The sequence below is a fragment of the Leucoraja erinacea genome, chromosome 24 (assembly GCF_028641065.1).
Source record: "Leucoraja erinacea ecotype New England chromosome 24, Leri_hhj_1, whole genome shotgun sequence".
NCBI lineage: Eukaryota > Metazoa > Chordata > Chondrichthyes > Rajiformes > Rajidae > Leucoraja > Leucoraja erinaceus.
In genome coordinates, this window is record NC_073400.1 from 1,138,930 (window position 1) to 1,162,138 (window position 23,209).

The 23,209-nt window shown below is 50.3% G+C and overlaps 1 protein-coding gene across 1 annotated transcript in view; it reads right to left on the bottom strand.

Annotated features, from left to right (window-relative positions):
* The window catches only part of LOC129708558 (potassium voltage-gated channel subfamily C member 1-like), a 61,990-nt gene extending 39,579 nt beyond the window's left edge, over nucleotides 1-22,411 (bottom strand). The window contains exon 1 of the mRNA XM_055654364.1: nucleotides 21,289-22,411. Coding sequence (XP_055510339.1) covers nucleotides 21,289-21,921 — 633 coding nt within the window. The 5' untranslated portion in view covers nucleotides 21,922-22,411. The remainder of the gene's footprint in view (nucleotides 1-21,288) is intronic.
* Nucleotides 22,412-23,209: the final 798 nt, after the last annotated feature.

The window sequence follows — 23,209 nt, forward strand, 5'->3', positions numbered from 1 at the left end:
GAAACTGCTAGAGTCAGAAAAGATGGGATAGCAGCACATTTGGAAAGTGGTGAAATCATTGGACAAAGTCAGCATGGATTTACGAAAGGTAAATCATGTCTGACGAATCTTATAGAATTTTTCGAGGATGTAACTAGTAGCGTGGATAGGGGAGAACCAGTGGATGTGGTGTATCTGGACTTCCAGAGGGCTTTCGACAAGGTCCCACATAAGAGATTAGTATACAAACTTAAAGCACACGGCATTGGGGGTTCAGTATTGATGTGGATGGAGAACTGGCTGGCAAACAGGAAGCAAAGAGTAGGAGTAAACGGGTCCTTTTCACAATGGCGGGCAGTGACTAGTGGGGTACCCCAAGGCTCAGTACTGGGACCCCAGCTATTTACAATATATATTAATGATCTGGATGATGGAATTGAAGGCAATATCTCCAAGATTGCGGATGACACTAAGCTGGGGGGCAGTGTTAGCTGTGAGGAGGATGCTAGGAGACTGCAAGGTGACTTGGATAGGCTGGGTGAGTGGGCAAATGTTTGGCAGATGCAGTATAATGTGGATAAATGTGAGGTTATCCATTTTGGTGGCAAAAACAGGAAATCAGACTATTATCTAAATGGTGGCCGATTAGGAAAGGGGGAGATGCAGCGCGACCTGGGTGTCATGGTACACCATCATTGAAAGTAGGCATGCAGGTGCAGCAGGCAGTGAAGAAAGCGAATGGTATGTTAGCTTTCATAGCAAAAGCATTTGAGTATAGGGCAGGGAGGTTCTACTGCAGTTGTACAGGGTCTTGGTGAGACCACACCTGGAGTACTGCGTACAGCTTTGGTCTCCAAATCTGAGGAAGAACATTATTGCCATAGAGAGTGCAGAGAAGGTTCACCAGACTGATTCCTGGGATGTCAGGACTGTCTTATGAAGAAAGACTGGATAGACTTGGTTTATACTCTCTGGAATTTAGGAGATTGAGAGGGGATCTTATAGAAACTTACAAAATTCTTAAGGGTTGGACAGGCTAGATGCAGGAAGATTGTTCCCGATGTTGGGGAAGTCCAGGACAAGGGGTCACAGTTTAAGGATAAGGGGGAAGTCTTTTAGGACCAAGATGAGAAAAACATATTTCACACAGAGAGTGGTGAATCTCTGGAATTCTCTGCCACAGAAGGTAGTTGAGGCCAGTTCATTGGCTATATTTAAGAGGGAGTTAGATGTGGCTCTTGTGGCTAAGGGGATCAGGGGGTATGGAGAGATGGCAGGTACGGGATACTGAGTTGGATGATCAACCATGATCATATTGAATGGCGGTGCAGGCTCGAAGGGCCGAATGGCCTACTCCTGCACCTATTTTCTATGTTTCTATTGTGAAATGGAGGCAAGGAAAATGACTGAAGGATTGTTTAGAGACTACAGTGCGTTGTGACTGCATGTGTAAGAAAGGCCAATGACAGTCAAACATATTATGCACCTTGCAGGGCTCTCACTTACTTTTTTGTCTCTGTTGTCAGCCGGGCAACCTTGGCAGCTTTTTAAGTTGCCAAATGACAGTTTAGATGGTCATTTAAGATGGATTGCATGACGCATGGGATAATGTGCTCGGACGAAGTGCGTAATTACCAGTCGGAATTATGCCCAATGAAACATTCACATATTATTTCTGCTTCAAATAAAGTCACAAACTAAACATATTCACCAATCAAGACATGATATATCCCACAATGACATGCAGCAAAATCATAATACAGTATCTCAACTCTTTTTACACGTTGCAATGAATGCAATTTCTATTATTTCTTTCCAATTCCAAACAAAAATGTGGTTGGATTATTCAGCGTATGATCAACGTCGGTGGGACCAAGCACAGGCTTGGCGATCGCTTCGCACAACACCTCCACTCAGTTCACAATAACCAACCTGATCTCCCGGTGGCTCAACACTTCAACTCCCCTCCCATTCCGAATCCGACCTTTCTGTCCTGGGCCTCCTCCATGGCCAGAGGGTCCCACCGCATATTGGAGGAGCAGCTCCTCATATTTGCTTGGGTAGTTTACACCCCAGCGGTATGAACATTGGCTTCTCTAATTTTAGCTTTTTCCCTCCTTCCCCTCCCATTCCCAGCTCTCCCACAGCCTACTGTCGCCGCCTCTTCCTTTCTTTTTCATGTCATTCCCCCCCCACCGACATCAATCTGAAGAAGGGTCTCGACCCGAAACATCGTCTATTCCTTCGCTCCACAGATGCTGCCTTACCCGCGGATTTTCTCCAGCTTTTTTGTCTACCAATGGGATCCCACCACTGGCCACATCTTCCCATCTCCTTCCCTGTTGGTTTTCCGCAGAGACCGCTCCCTTCCATAACTCCCTGGTCAATTTGTCCCTTTCCACCCAAACCACCCCCTCTCCGGGCACTTTCCCTTGCAACCGCAGGAAACGCTACACTTGTCGATTTATCTCCCCCCTTGACTCCATTCAAGGACCCAAGCAGTCTTTCCAGGTGTGACAGAGGTTCACCTGCACCTCCTCCAACCTCATCTATTGCATCCACTGTTCCAGGTGCCAGCTGCTCTACATCGGTGAGACCAAGTGTGGGCTTGGCGATCGCTTCGCCCAACACCTCCGCTCGGTCCGCAATACCCAACCTGATCTCCCGGTGGCTCAGCACTTTAACTCCCCCTCCCATTCTGAATCCGACCTTTCTGTCCTGGACCTCTTCCATGGCCAGAGTGAGGCCCAGCGTAAATTGGAGGAGCAGCACCTTATATTTCGCTTGGGTAGTTTACACCCCAGCGATATGAACATTGACCTCCAAGTTCAGGTAGTCCCTGCTTTCTCCTTCCCTTCCCAGCTCTCCCTCAGCCCACTATCTCCGCCTCTTCTGTTCTTCTTCCCGTCCCCCCACCCCGCCCTCACATCAGTCTGAAGAAGGGTCTCAACCCGAAACGGCGCCCATTTACTTCGCTCCATAGATGCTGCCTCACCCGCTGAGTTTCTCTAGCATTTTTGTCGACCCATTCACACAAGTTCTGTTATCCCACTTTCTACACCCACTCTCTACACATTAGGGGCAATTTTACAGACAAGTTAACCTACAAAGCCAATGCGTCTTTGAGATGTGGGAGGAAACCCACATGCTTGCAGGGAGAATGTGCAAATTCAACACAGACAGTGCCCGAGGACAGGATCGAACACAGATCTCTGGCGTGTGAGGCAGCAAGTCTGCCAGCTGTGCCACTATATTTTGTTTTCCAACACGCAAAAAATTATACGTTGATAACTTTGGTTACTAAAAAAATGAAAATATCCACTTTCAGTTTTAAATCTCCAAGTGACGCTATGTCCCCCTTTACAGCTACTGTATGTATCAATTAAGTTCAAGACAATGGGGCAGTACATTGGCCATAAAGTTGCTGCCTGAAAGTGCCATAGACCCGGAATAAATCCTGAATATGGGTGCTGTCTATATGGAGTTTTCTCCTCTTCCCTTTGATCGCATGGGTTTTAATATACACCGTTTTGTTTTCTCGTTTATAACATTGTTTACAGCGTACTATGTTTACATATTCTGTTGCGCTGCTGCAAGTAAGGATTTCAATGTTCTAACTGGGACGTGAGAGAATAAAACACTCTTGACTTACTGTTACTATTGTGTGGAATAGAACTAGTGTACGGGTGATCGCTGGTCGGCGTGGACTCGGTGGGCTGAAGGGCCTGTTTCCACGCTGTATCTGTAAATTAAACTAAACACACTAAAACCAGAGGGAGTCTAAAGAAGGGTCTCTACCCGAAACGTCACCCAATTTCGATAATGTGCTCGGACGAAGTGCGCAGTTACCAGTCGCAATTTCTTCTGTCCAGAGTTGCTGGCTGCTCCATGGAGTTCCCCCGCACAACTAAAGCATGGAATAGTCTTCACCCTACCATAGTTACCCAACCAGACGCAACTAAATTTAAGGTACCTCATTTTTCCCCAAGAACCCTTTTTTGCTTACGCCCAAGGCAAGAGTCAAGAGAGTTTTTATTGTCATGTGTCCCAGGGACAATGAAATTCTTGCTTACTGCAGCACAACAGAACACATAATACAGAACAGGAGATACAAGTTCAGTGTGTTTATATACCATAGACCATATATACACAAAATAAACAGATAAAATGCAATAGACTGTTATTGTTCAGCCCTCTACCACCTCCATTTTAAATTCCATTTGGAATATTTATGGAGGACCAAGAAAGCAGAAGCAAGATTTACTCCAGGGAGTTACTCCAGATCCAGGGTCAGGGAGTGATTCTGCGCTGGTTTTCAGCGGTTGCAGCAAGGCGGTGACCAGACAGCAATGGCGGCCAGATCTCCCACAATTCAAAGCGAGGGAGAAAGTGCCCAGCGCCGGCCAGTTGCCGTGGCAGTGCGCATGCGCAGGGCGGCCGATGACGTGTGGGCCGTGGTTGTGCCAATGTGCAAGGTGGTCTACCGTGCCGGCGGATGAGGAGCGAGCGGAGAGCGGAGACCCGGCGGGCCCGGACACGGATACGGACGGCGGGCGGAGACGCAGATTGAAAGATAGAGAGAGAGCGAGAGAGAAGAAAGAGAGAGAGAGAGAGAGGGGGGGGCCCGCCCAGAGTTGAACGGCAGGTGTCCTGCCTTGGCCGGAGGCCCCCTAGATTTAGAGGCCCTAGGCTTCAGCCTATGACGCCTAGTGGTAAATCCAGCTCTGCGAGGCCCCCCTAGATCTCGAGGCCCTAAGCTTAAGCTTGTCAAGCTTATACGTAAATCCGGCCCAGTCCACAGCCCAGCCCCTGGTGAGTGTAACCGGGTCCCCGCCGGCCATCAGAAGGCCAGTGTACGGGGAGCTCCCCCACCCGGCAGACACCCCCTGACCCATGGAGGCACGGTCTGCCAGCCCCACCATGTCCCAGATAGACTGGGACTGTCCCCTCCATCACGAGTAGTCACAGCACCCCACACCCGTGTACCAGCTGCCGAACAATGGAATCTCTTCTCCTCCTCATCTTCCCCACCCCAAGCTCTTGACCCCCCCCTCTCCCCAATCTCTTATTCCCTCACCCTGTACCCCCCCCTCACCCTGTACCCCCCCTCCCCTGTACCCCCCTACCCCCCCCCTCACCCTGTACCCCCCCCCTCACCCTGTACCCCCCCCCTACCTCCCCCTCACCCTCACCCCCCCTCACCCTACACCCCCCTCACCCTGTACCCCCCCTCACCCTGTACCCCCCCCCCTCACCCTGTACCCCCCTCACCCTACACCCCCCCCTCACCCTCACCACCCCCCCTCACCCTGTACCCCCCCCCCTCACCCTACACCCCCCCCTCACCCCCCCTACCCCCCCCCCTCACCCTGTACCCCCCCCCCTCACCCTGTACCCCCCTCCCCCCTGTACCCCCCTCACCCTGTACCCCCCCCCCTCACCCTACACCCCCCCCCCCCTCACCCTGTACCCCCCCCCTCACCCTGTACCCCCCCCCTCACCCTGTACCCCCCTCACCCTGTACCCCCCTCACCCCTGTACCCCCCTCACCCTGTACACCCCCCCCCTCACCCTGTACCCCCCCTCACCCTCACCCCCCTCACCCTGTACCCCCCTCACCCTGTACCCCCCTCACCCTGTACCCCCTCACCCTGTACCCCCCTCACCCTGTACCCCCTCACCCTGTACCCCCCTCACCCACCCTACACCCCCCCCTCACCCTGTACCCCCCCCCCCTCACCCCCCCCCCCTCACCCTACCCCCCCCTCACCCTGTACCCCCCCCCTCACCCTGTACCCCCCCACCCTGTACCCACCCCCCCCCTCACCCTGTACCCCCCTCACCCCTACCCACCCCCCTCACCCTGTAACCCCCCTCACCCCTGTACCCCCCTCACCCTGTACCCCCTCACCCCCCGTACCCCCCTCACCCCCCTCACCCTGTACCCCCCCTCCCACCCTCACCCCCCTCACCCTACACCCCCCCCTCACCCTACACCCCCCCTCACCCTGTACCCCCCCCCTCACCTGTAACCCCCCCTCACCCTGTATCCCCCCCTCACCCTGTACCCCCCTCTCACCCTGTACCCCCCCTCACCTGTACCCCCCTCACCCTACACCCCACCCCCCCACCCCCCTGTACCCCCCTCACCCCCCCCCCCCCTCCCCCCCACCCACCCCCCCCCCCCCTCACCCTGTACCCCCCTCCCCCTACCCCCTCACCCACCCCCCCCCACCCTGTACCCCCCCCCCTCACCCTACACCCCCCCCCCCTCACCCTGTACCCCCCCTCACCCTACACCCCCCTCTCACCCACCCTGTAACCCCCCTCACCCCCCTACACCCCCCCCCCCTCCCCACCCTACACCCCCCCTCACCCTGTACCCCCCTCACCCTACACCCCCCCTTCTCTCTCCCCATTCCTGCTCTGGAGAGACAGGTGAAGTGTTTCAACGGCAGTGGGTCAGATATAGCGCTTGAACTGGGGGTCCCGGCCAATTGCAGCTGCACAAAAACATAATCAGACACCATGGATAAAGGCCATTCGGCCCAACTAGTCTATGGTAATTAAGTTGTCTATGAGCTATGGTGAGGTGCTGCTCTGTGGAAGGGACAGTACGGAAGGAGGGGGGGGGGGGGGGGGGGGTCAAGACAATACACTGTAGACGCTGGAAACAGTACATTGAATATCGGTTATTTACACTCGTGATCGCGTGACTGACTGGGAGCTGCCGCTGTCCAGCATCACGAGAGAGTATCGTACCGCATATCGTTAGCCCGGAAATTAATCGACATTCGAAGTACGGTTTCTACTAAATGTGTGTCGCATTTGCACCATCGTAAAGTCAAAATATCGTAAGTCGGAGCATTGTAAGTTGAGGAGCATCTGTACCTGGATCGTAGGCAAGATGCTGTGTGTAGCAAGGACTCCATGGTAGGGAGTCTACAACGCACATACACACGCACACAGCCACAGACAGCCACACCCACACCGACAGCCACACCCACACAGGCAGCCACACCCACACAGGCAGCCACACACAGGCAGCCACACCCACACACACACACAGCCACACCACACACAGGCAGCCACACACACACACACACACACACAGCCAGCACACACACACACACCACACACACAGCCACACACAGACACACACACACACACACACATACACACACACACACACACAGACACACAGACACACACACAGCCACACACACACAGACAGCCACACACACACACAGCCCCACACAGACAGCCCCACACACACACACAGCCCCACACAGCCACAGCCCCCACACACACACACACACAGACAGCCACAGCCACACACACAGACAGCCACACACACACACACAGACAGCCACAGCCACCACACAACACACACACAGCCACAGCCACACACAGCCACACACACAGCCACACACACAGACAGCCACACACACAGCCACACACACACACAGCCACACACAGCCACACACACAGCCACACACACACAGCCACACACACACACAGCCACACACACACACACAGACACACACAGGGACCAAACGTTCGGTAAAGGGAATCATTAATTCTCATCTGGCTCCACACAGCTCAGCTGACACGTTCTAGGTGAAAGACAGAGAGAAGAGCCATTCCTCATATCACTTCAGAGTGAACTAGATAAAAGGATAGAATGCTCAGGAGTGGAAGCGCTGTCAGATCAGCAATGAACATAAAAGGAACTCCGAAGCCTTTCATAAACACATCAACTGTTAGAGGGCGATTAGATGCAGCCGCCAGTATAAACTGCGGCACATTACGTGGTGAACAGAAATACTGCCTGAACCCTTCATTGTAACTTGCCCCAAGTGTGTAGGAAGTGGATGAGAAAGTGGGATAAAGTAGAACTACTGTGAGCGGGTGATCAACATTCTGTGTGGACTCAGCTGGCCGAACTACCTGTTTCCATGCTGTACCTCTAAACTAATAATCCACCTTGGCCTCTGTTCCTACATCCCCAAACACCGGTCTTTAGGCAATACAGTTTACTTCATGTTCTATGACGGAATGGAAATTTGAGGTTGGCAGGGTGGTGCAGTGGTCGAGTTGCTGCTGCCTTCCAAGCCTGACCACGGGTGCTGTCTGTCTAGAGTTTGCATGTCCTCCCTGTGACTGTGTGGGGTTTTCCAGGTGCTCCCATTTCCTCCCACATTCCAAAGACTTGCAAGTTCGAAATAAATAATTTAAAAATTTTTTTTAAATAAATAAAATAAAAATTAAATTTGTAGGTTAATTGGCTTCAGTAAATTGACCCCAGTACAATACAATACAATACGGTTTTATTCGTCACATTGCACATAGAGTGCAAGTGAAATGAATTTGTCAGCAGCGTACAATGATAAAGAACACACAAACACAATAAAACATTTAACACAAACATCCACCACAGCATTCATCACTGTGGTGGAAGGCACAAGCATTGGTGTGTAAGTTAGTGCTAGTATAGGGTGGTCAGAGCGGACTCAGTGGGCCAAAGGGCCTGTTTCTAAAGCTAACGCATATAGGCTAAAGTCTAAAGCGCGGCTGTGAGCATGAGATAGAAGAACAAAGGTCGTGGATCCAGACAACAGTCCAGCTGTGGAGCTGGAGGGAAGGAGTGCAGATACAGCTGTGCCCATTGCCCACATCTGCCCATTGACTATGACACAGTCCCTGACATCCACCCATCACTGGGCAAACTTACACCAGTATGTCCTGTCCACTACAATTCAAGGCCAGTATACAGTATAACTCATTTCTTGCACCTCGCCGTTTCCTGCAGAGATGCTGCCTGATCTCCAGCACCGTGTGCCCTTTTTTAATAATTAATTCCTTTCCTCTTAGTCTACCCTCAACCAGAGATGAAATGGCAGAAACTCTTATCCACATCACAGTCAAGTCCCCAGTGACCCACTTGCTGTTGGCTCCAGTCCTGAGGCACTGAAAGACGGAAACACTGCCGAGATGCACGAAAACGGGCAACTAGCACTTCCTCAAGCACTCAACGATTCAACGATACTTTATTGTCACATGTACATAGGTTCAGTGAAACGCTTTTGGCTTGCATACATCCCGGTAAGATCATACAGCAGACCTCACCAAGGCAGTACTCAAAAAATCACCATGTTCCAGGTGCCAACAAAGTTACAATAAGTTAATCGAACAGTCCATACATCCTCGCAGTGGTGAAGCAGGCCAGCCGCTACATGAGACAGCGGGTGCCCATCACTCCCCCACCACCCCCTACCTCCCCTCCCCCCCCCCCTTCAATCATTGTGATGGGCAATCTCAGGCAGATAATGAACTAAAGGAGTTAAAATATTGATAGTAAAAAATATATTTAGTAATATATTTTAAACCTGCGTGTAATATAGGCTCTACCGGTGTCAGGGTTTATGGAGAGAAGGGGGTTAGGAGGGAGAGGTGATTGCCATGATTGAGTGGTGGAGTAGACTTGATGGGCCGAATGGCCTAATTCTGCTCCTATTACTTATCACACTATCTCAGCAGTTTTCATGGCCTGGTCATGGGCATATTTTCCAACGAGATGCCTCCCCCAATCTCAGGGATGGGTAAAAACAGTTGCCATTGTTTGCTCTGCCCACATTGAGGACATTACTTGTTAAAAAGCAGCAGTGAGAGGCAACTTAAAAGTACTGTAGGTGAATACTGTAGTTTGGATTTAAAAGAGTGGCAGTCCCAAAATTACAATTGTTGTCTGGTCAGAATAAGAAGCATAGTGCATTGTGGAGGCAAACAGGACGATAAAAGGGATAATAGTAGCTGGGATGTAATGTTAAAATAGTACAAGGCATTGGTGAGACCAAATCTGGAGTATGGTGTACAATTTTTGGTCGCCCAATTATAGGAAGGTGTCAACAAAATAGAGAGAGTACAGAGGAGATTTACTAGAATGTTGCCTGGGTTTCAACAACCAAGTTACAGAGATAGGTTGAATAAGTTAGGTCTTTATTCTCTGGAGCGCAGAAGGTTAAGGGGGGACTTGATAGAGGTCTTTAAAATGATGAGAGGGATAGACAGAGTTGATGTGGACAAGCTTTTCCCTTTGAGAATAGGGAAGATTCAAACAAGAGGACATGACTTCAGAATTAAGGGACAGAAGTTTAGGGGTAATATGAGGGGGAACTTCTTTACTTAGAGAGTGGTAGCGGTGTGGAATGAGCTTCCAGTGGAAGTGGTGGAGGCAGGTTCATTGGTATCATTTAAAAATAAATTGGATAGGCATATGGATGAGAAGGGAATGGAGGGTTATGGTATGAGTGCAGGCAGGTGGGACTAAGGGGAAAAAAAATTTGTTCGGCACGGACTTGAAGGGCCGAGATGGCCTGTTTCCGTGCTGTAATTGTTATATGGTTATAATGAGAACAGAACAGAAGAGTCTCGACCTGAAACATCACCAATTCCTTCTCTCCAAAGATGCTGCCTATCCCGCTGAGTTACTCCAGCTTTTTGTGTCTATCTTCGGTTTAAACCAGCATCTACAGTTCCTTCTTACACACAGCTACTGTTGTGGTCCAGAACAGCTCATTCTCCAGAGAATCAGTTCCATAGGAGCTTGGGATTTAACCCAGTGTAGGATCCCGAGCAGGAAAAATGCTGCTAATTGTTGGATAGTGAGATACAATTAATGTCTGTTTCTTTCCGATAGGCACAATCTTCGCACTTTGTGTAGATATGTACAGCTCTCAGATAATGAACACTAATTCTGTGATTTGGCACAGATCCACTGAGTGCAATCACACATTAGCTCAGTCCCCGTGTCTGCGATCCACGCCTACATTCAACAAAGGTTCAAGTATTAGGACAGGAATCAATGGTCTCATGGCACTCTGCCTGAGCCTCGTTCTCATCTGTACCCCCAAACCCGACTTCATTACAATCTCTACTTCCCTCTTGGACCTTTGGCTTCTCTTCCTAAGCTGCAACCTCTGGTCCACGTTTATATCCAGGCATCTCTTTCTTGTCCAGAACCTTGGTCTGAGACATTCCTCTCGCCATCCACCATCACCAGTATCTGCCTAACTTCACCATGGTTTAGAACTACCGCCAGAGCTGGCATTTTGCCCATTTCTCACGCTCGCACGCTGATAACAAACTTCTCACGCTCTGCCGTGAGAAATTCTGTGATCACCGAGTATTTCAAAATTGATATCGACTGCTTGTGTGCGCGTCTGTTGACAAGACAGCAGCATTCATAGTCTCCGTTATTCTCACACCTTGTCCGCATGCAAATTTACATTGAAAGACACGGACCAACTGGGCAGTGAATGAGTGTCACCCAGCGCAGAAAGTAAGGCCATGTCCTGCTCCTCGGAATTTAAGGATTTGCGGGAAGCGGCTGACATGAGCAAGGCCGGCGAGCGGCAGGGGAGAGGTACATTGGCGTGGAACCGGGGGGTCTGGGACCCACATTTTTGGCTAGACATGTTTCAATGTCTTCGGCTTTGAACGAGGTGCTGCTGAGCTCTGAGCAACCTGGTCGTGGGTGTTGGAGAGCCAGGGTGTGAGGGAAGGAGGGAGGGAGGGAGGGAGGGAGGGAGGGAGGGAGGGGGAGGGAGGGAGGGAGGGATGGAAGCAGAAGCAGCAGCAGGGGCAGATGCGGACGGGGAACCGGGACTGGCGAGTGTTGGCCGGGCTGGCGAGTCGCTCGCTGCAGCTCTGGCTTGGAGCATCCTCAGTGCAAGAGTCCCGGGCCGTCTCGGCATTGTTGCCCCGCTGCCGTGAGAGTCTCTGCACCCAATTCACCCTGGTGACCGGCATGGACCAGGCTGCAGCTCGGTGCATCCTGGAGGACAACCAATGGCTGCTGGAAGTAGGTACCAAGCACTGGGACGAAGGCGTGGAAAATAGTGGCCTTCAAATGGGGTGGTTGGAGAAAGCATCCTGATTGTCTCCTGGATTTATACTTACTGCAATTGCAGGAAAAATATTCCCAATGTTGGGGCAGTTCAGAACCAGGGGTCACAGTTTAAGAATAAGGGGTAGGCCATTTAGGACTGAGATGAGAAACATTTTTCACCCAGAGTTGTGAATATGTGGAATTCTCTGCCACAGAAGGCAGTGGAGGCCAATTCACTGGATGTTTTCAAGAGAGAGTTACATTTAGCTCTTGGTGCTAATGAAATCAAGGCATATGGGGAAAAAGCAGGAAAGAGGTACTGATTTTAGATGAACAGTCATGATCATATTGAATGGCAGTGCTGGCTCGAAGGGCCGAATGGCCTATTCCTGCACCTATTTTCTATGCTTGAGTATATGGCAATAAAACTCGACCACTTGATTTAGAAGCATTCATGCATGGTGGAGGTATAATGTAGTCACAGCGAGACAGTGTGAAAACAGGCCTTTCGGCCCAACTTGCCCACACCTGCCAACATGTCCCAGCTACACTACCTGCTTTTGGTCCATATCCCTCCAAACCTGTCCTATTAATGTATCAGTCTAACTGTTTCTTAAATGTTGGGATAGTCCCTGCCTCAACTACCTCCTCTGGCAGCTTGTTCCACACCCCCACCTTGTGTGCAAAAAGTTACCACTTAAAAAGTTACCTCTTAAAAATACTTCAAACAAAAAACATTGAAATCATATTTCTACAATGCACCAAAACATGATTTTAATACATCAAATTTCAAAAGTCCCCCACTTGGTCACTCCACCCTCGTCAGATACCCCTATGGCCAGTGATCAGTGATTGCTCAGCCCCCACACTTTCAAAAATGTTCTGTGGCCCCTGGTTCGGACTGCAGAGCAGCCAGATGTAAGCGGGTCCTTTCACAATTTGTCCGTGATAGTGGGGGATCCCAAGGCTCAGTACTTCGTGACCCCAGCTATTTGGCTAATATAAATGATCTGGATGAGGGATTTGTAATTAGTTGACAATATCTCCAATTTATTTGCGGATGACACTAAGGGGGGGGATAGTGTAATGTGAGGAGGATGCGAGGAGACTGCAGGCTGACTTGGATAGGCTGGCCCCGATAACCCATTTTGGCAGATTCAGTAAATATGGGAGGTAGCACTATTGTCAGGTCATCCACTTTTTGGTGGCAAAACCTCACTGAAAGCAGACTTTTTTAAAATGGTGGCCGATTGGGAAAGGGGGAGATGCAGCGAGACCTGGGTGTCATGGTACACCAGTCATTGAAGGTAGGCATGCAGCAGGCAGTGAACACATAGATGAGCATCCTCAAGGAGTATAATCAGATGGAAACTGATTCGGATGCGATGTTTAAGAGCTTGTTCAAAGAGGGAGCATATTTTAAAGGAGTGACAAAGATATTGTACAGGGTCTTGTGTGACCACACCTGGAGTATTTGTCTTGCAGTTTTAGTCTTGAGGAAGGGCATCTTGCCATCAAGGGAGTGCAGAATATAGTATTGTGCCGATTACTGGGATGTCCAGGACAAATTATGAAGAAAGATGGAAAAGACTTGGGATACTCTCTAGAATTGGAACAAATTTGAGAGGGGATCTTATATTAACCGTAAAATTAATAATGTGGACATGTTGGTAGGTGCAGGAAAACAAAGATCTTTTGTTTGGGCGTCCTGGAGGACAAGGGGTCCCACCCTAAGGAGTAAAGACTCCATCCCTTAAAACGAGATAAGGATTCCTTTTCACTACGAGAGAGTGAGAATCTCTGAACTCTCTGTCTTTAGAGGGTGGAGGCCAGTTCAGGGCTAAGGGGGGGACTTGATAGAGGTATTTAAAATGATGAGAGGGATAGACAGAGTTGATGTGGACAAGCAGGTTCGGGATACTGAATAGGGAAGATTCAACAATGAGGACATGAATTCAGAATTAAGGGACGAAGGGCCGGGCCTACATGAGGGGGAACTTCTTTCTATGTTTCTAGAGAGATTCAGCGGTGTAATATGAGCTTCCAGTGATACTGTGGAGGCAAATTCAAGTGTAAAATTTAAAAGTAATTGGGATAGGAGCATTGGATGATTTGCCCTCGGGATATGGAGGGTTATGGAATGAGTGCAGGCAGGTGGGACTAAGGGGAAAAAAAATTTGTTCGGCACGGACTTGTAGGGCCGAGATGGCCTGTTTCCGTGCTGTAATTGTTATATGGTTGTTATATGGTTATCTGTTCCCAGGATGAGACATTCCATACCAGGGCATCAGAAATGTCCTCATTCTTCAGGGAACGGGGATTCCCCTCCACCACCATAGATGAGGCTCGCACCAGGCTCTCATCCATACCCCGCAACACTGCTCTCTCCCCCCATCCCCGCACTCGCAACAAGGGCAGAGTACCCCTGGTCCTCACCTTTCACCCCACCAGCCAGCAAATACAACACATAATCCTCCGCCATTTCCACCACCTCCAACATGGCCCCACCACTCGCCACATCTTCCCATCTCCCCCACATGTCTGCCTTCCGCAAAGACCGCTCCCTCCGCAACTCCCTTGTCAATTCTTCCCTTCCCTCCCGTACCACCACCTCCCCGAGCACTTTCCGTTGCAACCGCAAGAAATGCAACACCTGCCCCTTCACCTCCCCCCTCGACTCCATTCAAGGTCCCAAGCAGTCGTTCCAGGTGCGACAAAGGTTCACCTGTATCTCCTCCAACCTCATCTACTGCATCCGCTGCTCTAGATGTCAGCTGATTTACATCGGGGAGACTAAGCGGCGGTTGGGCGATCGTTTCGCCGAACACCTCCGCTCAGTCCGCAATAACCTACCTGAACTCCCGGTGGCTCAGCACTTCAACTCCCCCTCCCATTCCCAATCCGACCTCTCTGTCCTGGGTGTCCTCCATTGCCAGAGTGAGCAACACCGGAAATTGGAGGAACAGCACCTCATATTCCGCCTGGGCAGCTTGAATCCTGATGGCATGAATGTTGAATTCTCCCAATTTTGCTAGCCCTTGCTGTCTCCTCCCCTTCCTTAACCCTCGAGCTGTCTCCTCCCATCCCCCCGCCCTCGGGCTCCTCCTCCTCCCCTTTTTCCTTCCTTCTCCCCTCCCACCCCCCATCAGTCTGAAGAAGGGTTTCGACCCGAAACGTCGCCTATTTTCTTCGCTCCATAGATGCTGCTGCACCCGCTGAGTTTCTCCAGCAATTTTTGTGTACCGTCGATCTTCCAGCATCTGCAGTTCCTTCTTGAACATCTTTTTATCATTGTTGTGTTATGAATACCACAGAAAATATTATGTACTCTCAAGAATATTATTGCTTAAATGTTATTGGACTTTGCATTTCAGAAAAGTCCCAGCTGAGAGAAAGACAGCAAAATACTAAAAATATTGGGGATGAAAATGACTTCAGCACAGTTTGTTAGGAAAATGAAAGAAATAGTAACATAGAAAATAGGTGCAGGAGGAGGCCTTTCGGCCCTTCGAGCCAGCACCGCCATTCATTGCGATCATGGTTGATCGTCCCCTATCAATAACCCGTGCCTGCCTTTTCCCCATATCCCTTGACTCCACTAGCCCCTAGAGCTCTATCTAACTCTCTCTTAAATCCATCCAGTGACTTGACCTCAACTGCCCTCTGTGGCAGCAAATTCCACAAATTCACAACTCCCTGGGTGAAAATGTTTTTTCTCACTTCAGTCTTAAATGATCTCCCCTTTATTCTAAGACTGTGGCCCATGGTTCTGGACTCGCCCAACATCGGGAACATTTTTCCTGCATCTAGCTTGTCCAGTCCTTTTATAATTGTATACGTTTCTAAAATGGTAACAGAATACTTATACAGCTGAGTGAGTATAATTTTATGGATGAGAAATTTAGTTCAACCAATTGATGACTTCTTTGACAAAGTAACTAGTATGTTAGATAACAAGGAAGCCAATGGATGTAGCAAATATTGTTATACAACATGGTCCGTGAATTGCCCCATAAAAGATTACCGCATTAGTTAAGCACCTGTGGACTTGAACGTAATAGATTAAGTCCAGGGGGTCAGATATGGGGCTTTATATGTGGGCCAGATATATTGTCAATGCAGACGGGCTAGGAGCAAGGACAAGTGTGCATCCGGAGTCAAGGTCTGGAATAGTACTAGGTGTGCAGTCAAAGCTGGGACAATGGGAGTGTTCAGCACTGTGAACCTAAGCAGGTAAGCAGCTATGATCAGGATAGAATAGGGGGACAGATGCAAGGCTGGACTCAGAGTCAGGAATGAGAGAAGGTATGCAACTAGAGTCAGGGTCAGGAGTAGTACCAGATGGGCAGTGAGACCCAGGTTGGTCAACATGGGCCAAGTGCTTGATTATAATCTGATTTCCATACATGAATACACTAAGATCATTCATGTGCTGCACCTGTTGATCAGAGCCTGGCTCTACTGAGGAATGTAATTTAGCCTAACCTTATTCATAGCTAATCCAATTTAAAGCATAAATATTGCATTCAAGTGTTAGTTAAAAGACTCGCTACAGTATGCACCAGATTGCACAATTTCAAGCTTAAAAATGCAAAAGCTTCGTACCGTGGGGGGGGGGAGGGGGGGCCCCCCCTCCCCCACACCTTTCCCTCCCCCACACCCTTCCCTTCCCCCTCCCTCCCGCTACGCTCCCTCAGGCTTGGTCTCTCGCAATTTCTCACTCTCAACTCTCACCCAATGTCGGCAGCCCTGACAACGCAGAGGAAAGACACAAAGTATTGGTGTAACTCAGCGGGTCATGCAGCATCTCTGGAGACCATGGATAGGTGATGTTTTGGGTCAGGACCCTTCTTCAGGCAGTACAGCACCAGAACAGGCCCTTTGGGCCACAATGTCCATGCAGAACACGATGCCAAGGCCAACTCTTATCTGTCTGCACATAATCCATATCCCTCCTTTCCCTGCATATCCACAATGTTCTTAAATGTCACTATCGTATCTGCCTCCACCCGAAATAAACCGAAGGATTAGACTTAAAAATATTTATATTTAAAAATATTAAATCTATTTTTTTTTTTTTTTTTTTAAACCTGTATAATATAGGCTTGATGCCTGTTACACATTGCCTGGGTTTGGGCATTGTTTCCAACTAAAGGTGTTCCAGGAGCTTGCTTCACTGCCTTGCTCGGTGCTTGTGCCCGTTGCAGGTGTGAGTAAATGTCAGTGTGGAAGAATCACAGCCATCGATGAAGTGCTGGTGTACCCATGCCTGAAGCTGCACCCTGCCTCTGCCATCTCAGCTGCCTGGTGCTCAGGGACAGGCAGGCAGAATAATTTTCTGAGGTTCAAGTGATTTCATGAACACTAAGGATTTTGTTCTGGTTGGGTGGAGGCTTTAAATTATCCTTTGTCCTTTACAGCATGTTCCTTTGGCATGTGTGAGAGATTGTACGTTTATCTCAAACCTGACAATTTACTTGCCAGCATCTCTTCTTAGTTTGGACCCAGCCATTTTCCTAGCTCCCTCTCAACACAGTCCCACAGCACTGACCACACTCCCCGAGGTGTATTGAACAAGTGGGGTACAGTGGCTTCACAGCACCAGAGACCCAGGTTTGATGTAGTGTGTAGGGAGTGGATGAGAACGTGGGATAACATACAACTAGTGTGAACGGGCGATGCATGCTCAGCATGGACTCGGTGGCTCGAAACTAAACGCTACAGAAACAAAACAAGCTAATCGTTTCCTCCACAGATGCTGCCTGGTCTGTTGAGTTAATCTAGCTCTTTGTTTCTTGCTTTCATCCCAGCTAATCCATGTTGGTGGCTATGTCCCACAGTCCACACTCCTCACACACACACACACACTTTACGCCCCACCCACTGCATCCCCCACTCTTTCTACTACCTTTTCCCTCACATACTTCGCTTTTTTTTTTTGAAATGATCTGAGCTTTTAAACTTCAGTGTGTTCCAGGCACCCACCATTCTGTGTAAAAAAAATTAAAACCAATCTTGCCCCGCACATCACTTTTATACTTTTCACCTCTCATCTTAAACCTATGCCCTCTAGTCTTTCACATGTATACCCTGTGGGAAAAGGTGCTGTCTGCCTACTCCATCTATGCCTCATAATAGACAATAGACAATAGGTGCAGGAGTAGGCCATTCGGCCCTTCGAGCCAGCACCGCCATTCAATGTGATCATGGCTGATCATCCCCTATCAGTACCCCGTTCCTGCCTTCTCCCCATATCCGCTGACTCCGCTATCTTTAAGTTAGATACTTCTATCAGGTCTCCCCTCAACCTCGCATTGCAGAGAAAACAATCCAACTTTGTCCAACCTCTCCGTATAGCTAATATCCTCAAACCCTGATAGCATTCTGCAACTTCTCCAAGATATCCGCATCCTTCCTGTAATGGGATGGCCTGAACTACACACAATTGTCCAATTTTGGCTGAAGCAAACGTATGTAAAGCTGCAAATAGTGATTAGAAGCTGGAGTCCTGGCTGCTTTCCTCTATCAGTGTCTGGGCAATGATCATGAATGGGAGTGGTGGCGCGATGCCCAACTTGATCCCAGGGTTAGCCGAGCATTGATCGAGGGCCAGAAACCAGGCTGATTTACCGAGACTCTATCCCAGGGATCAGTCGGTAGCATGAACCAAGATTGATCACTGGTTTCCTCATTCAGCTGCTGCCACTTATAGTGGCCACTGGCAGGAATCCTCTCTCCAATGGGTCAGTGGGCCAATGGTCCATGACATGAACTCTGGCTGATTTCCATTCTCTAACCCAAGGATGAGCATCAACACTATTAATTTCCACTCCTTCCAACCCAGAGTCACAAACTGTGTTCAGAAGCATGAACTGAACATGTTGCTGGTTGATTTACTTGCTTGCAGAAATATATTCACTCAAGAGCGATTTGGGGTAGGGATTTGGGGTAATTTCAGTCCTCTCGAACATGGTGGGGTCGTGGAGACATGATTAAGAACAGGAACACTCCTTCCTTTCCCCTTCACATAACCCAGTAGACAGTTAGAAGATCTGCCAACATTCAAGGGTTAATAAGTTTCAGGATGAAGTGCCCATATACGCGCCGACAAACCGGAGTCCAATTAGACCAGTGCCACATCAGTGTGACAAAAACAACACTAAGTGGTTGTAAACAGTTCAAACCAAATCAAAATGCACTCATTAACATTCTCCTTAGACAACGTTAGTCTAGCAGTTGCTCAAAATGATTAAATTCATGTGTAAGAAAGAACTGCAGATGCTGGTTTAAATTGAAGGTAGACACAAAATGCTGGAGTAACTCAGTGGGTGAGGCAGCATCACTGGAGTTATAATGTAAGCACACTGCAGGTAAATATATGGTCTTGTTCCCTACATTAACTGTAACGGCAAGCTGAGTCATAGAACTGTACAGCACGGAAACAGGCCTTTTGGCCCATCTAGTCCATGCCAACAAAGTTAGCATTCCAGGCTAGTCCCATTTGGCCCATGTCACTCTGAATCCTTCCTATCCATTCTGGCCCTCGATCAATGCTCAGCTAACCCAAGTGTATTTTCAATGTTGTGATTGTATCACTTCTGTGGCTCATTCCAGATAAGAACTACCTTCCGAGTGAAGAGGTTGCCCCCGAGGTCCCTCCTAAATCATTCCCCTCTCACATTAAGCTGATGCCCTCCAGTTTCAGAAATCTCCAAGTCGGCAAGAATACAGAGCATTCACTTTATCCATGCCCCTCATGATCTTGTACACCTCAATAAGGTCACCCCTCAGCCTCCTATGCTCCATAGAATAGCCACCCATCCTATCCAACCTCTCCCCATAACTCATGCCCACAAGCCCAGGTAACATCCTGGTGAATCTCTTCTGAACCCTTTCCAAATGCTGGCCCAGAAATGCTCACAATACTCAAAGTAAGTACTTCTACCTACAGGGTAGTCCGTATCTGGAATAAGCTGCCAGAGGAAGCTGTGGAATTGGACACAATTAACTATTTTCAAAGACATTGGAACGGATATATGGATAGGAAGGGTTTAGAGGAATATAGGCTGAATCCAGTGGACCTCTAGCTGCCTTTGATTCTACTTTTTAAACCCCATTATTTTAGATTATTTGGGACAACATTTACAAGCTTGGGGTCAGAGGAATAGGTTGGAGAGAAGAGGGAGAGTGCGTTCCCATCAGCAGTTGTTCAGGATGATGGTCCAGTGCACATCCCCATGAAATGAAGTCCATCCTGGTGTACGTACAGTATGTAGTTGAGCACAAGTTTTACCCGTGTATCTGCTCCTTCTCCCACGCAACCAGTACAGACCAAATGAATGGTGAAAACATTTTAACAACAGGATCTGACATCCAGTGCCCAAGGTTTGGCTTTTGGTGGCAGCCATGCAGGCCAGCGGCAACATTTCACACATTTCAGCAATAACAATTTACTGGTCCCCCAACACTTTCACTCCCATTTCCATTCCTACTCTGACCTTTCTGTCCTGGGCTTCCTTTGCTGTCAGTGAGGCCACACGCAAACTGAAGGAACAGTATATTTTGCTTAGCCAGCGAACAGCCCAACGGTATGGATATTGATTTCCCCTTCCCTTTCTCTCTCCCCCCCCCACACCCCCACACACACACACACACACCACACACACACTCTCCTTCCCTCCAGCACTCGAAACATAGACTAGCATCTGCACAAATTGTTGTTATTTATGGACAAGTTAAATCATTTTTATTTCAATTTAAGACTCATTCTGCAGTGTGTGGGAACATGCACCTGTTGATTTGCTGGGAGATTCAAAGCCCGAGGCCCTCGTTTTATACTGTTCAACTTGGAACCATGAATACTTGGAACATAAGGAAATGCACATCTTGAGTAAAACACAAAGTGCTAGAGGAACTCAGCGTGTCATGCAGCATCTGTGGAAGGTATGGGCAGGCGACATTTCAGGTGACTGATGGAGTCGGTGCAGAAAGCTGGACGCCATCAATCTATTAAAAGGATCTTGACCAGAAACGTCGCCTGTCCATTCATCCCACACATGCTGCTGACCCGTTGAGTTACTCCAACGCTTCCCGTTTTACAAAAATATAACAGCTAAGATTTAGTTGCTAGATATCGCAAGGAACAAAGTCCTAGCCTGCTCAACCTCTCCCTGTGTCCCGACAACATCCTTGTAAATCTTCTCTGCACTCTCTCCAATTGAATGACATCCTTCCTATAGTTGGGCGAGCCAAACTAATTCTTGATTCCCGTACCCCGAGTATCAGACTGTGTGTGGCCACCCTGTCTATCCCCTCATGATGTTGTACAGCTCTATTATGATGAGTATTTAGACTTTGGAGAAAGTGTCGGTGAGCGGGTGAGCGTGTGGGTGAGCGGGTGTGTGTGTGCCGTGCCTTACCCGTGCTGCCCGGGATGAGTATGGGTCTTCACACAGTGCCCACAATCTGGGCTGCCAGCGCCGCCAGCAGCCGGCGAGAGGTGGTCTCCTGTAGCTCCGCGCTTCCAGTCCCAGCATGCGGCCGGAGCCGGGCTCAGAGTCCGGGTCAGGGTCGTGGCCGGACTCCGGGTCCCTCTCCGCCCCGTCGGACGGCTCGAAGATGTCGAGAGCTTCCTCGGCGTCACGGTGCTGTCGGTAAGCCATCCAGCAGCACGGCTCCACGTCCGTCTCGTCCAGTCCCCAGAAGGCCAGCTCGTCCTCGAACAGCGGCCCGCACACGTCGGCCGGACAGTGCAGCTTGCCCGTACGGTAGTAGTTCAACACGTAGGCGAAGATGCCCGGGTGGCGGTCGAAGAAGAAGTGTCCGGAGCCCGGGTCGCGGTCGGCGCCGGGCTCGGCCAGGCCAGCTAGCCGGGTACCGGGCAGTGTGCGCAGGGTGCTGCGGTACGTCTCATGCCGGCTGCCACCAACGTTAATGGTGATGCGCTCGCACGTCTCGCCTCTCTGCATCTCCCCCTTCACACATGGCTTGGACGGAGCTTTATTGCCCGACTTACGTCCCCGGTAAGATGAGACACACACCGAGCTTATCATGCGGGCTCCTCTCTCCTCGCCAACTCCACAAAGTGCGATCCAGGGAAAGTTCCCCGCTCTCCCTGCCCCCTTCCCCCGCCTCGTCCCGTCCCGTCCCGTCCGTCCCCTGGGTCACTGACAGCCGGATCACATTACCGGAGCGGGGCTGGCCGGGGTCGATGGCGCAGAGAGAGAGAGAGAGAGGGGGCTCGGCTTCACACTCGGACAAGGAGGCTCGCTGTCTGTCGCCTCTCGTACTCTCAACAACCTGTTAATGCACGGCGCTGGGAGGCAGGCGGCAGTTGGACGCGGTGTTGGACGGCTCCTGGAGCTAGCTCTCTCCCTGGGGTGGTCAGGCACCGCTTCACTGCTCCCCCTCCCCACACACACACACACACACACACTGCGGGCTCTGTCTCCGGGGAGAGGGCGCAGGCTCTGCTCGGCTGGAGCGCTCTCTCGGCGAGGCGGTGCGCTGGAGTGGCGGCGAGGACACGGTGTGGGCTGGGCTGAGCTGGGCTGAGCTGAGACGCGGCCGCCCTGTCCTGTCCTGTCCTGCCCTGCCCTCTCCTCTCTCGCCACCTCCCCACCTGCTCGCTCGCCTGGGCTTCGTCCCGTGTGCGTCTTCGCAGCCAACAAGTGTGTATCCAGCTCTCGCCGCCCCGCCAGACGTCTCACCTGGCCGACAGGAGGTTGTGGCGCCGGCTCGTTGTCTGCAGCTGTGGCCAGGTGTCTGGCGATAAGGGTGTGGCCGGCACCGTGGATCCCAGCCTGGGATAGAGAGGCGAGGCAGCCGGGACTCGGCGCTGGGAGGGGGGAGCTTGAGGATCGCTCCCGGTCTGAAGGGCAGGTATCTGGGTGATGGGGTGCGTTGGCGGCCGGGGCTCCGGCTCTGGGACACGGGTGGGCAGGTCAGGATGCTCCGTATCTGAAGGACAGCGGTCTGGGACAATGTCCGGGGTAACGATAACGGCGAAGCTACGAGTGACTGTGGACGGCTCTCCCTTCTACTGCCCAATCCTCAGTGTGAAGCGATCGTGTACAATAAACGTTTAAACACCAAACAGTGGCCTCGTCAGCCCGCGGGCAATCGGCTGATCAATAACGGTTGCATCGATATCTTGCTCGCTGCCAATTTAGAAAGCAGCTCCCCAAGCGGGAATATGCCGCACCTCCCAAACCATGAGTTATTCTTGGTTTTCTCAATCGGTCTTGGATTGCCGGCGATGCAGAATGAAAACAAACGTCTCAGTGAATGGGTTGCTGCTTTGTGCGGGCGGTCGCGGCTATAGTCACCACTGTCAACTAG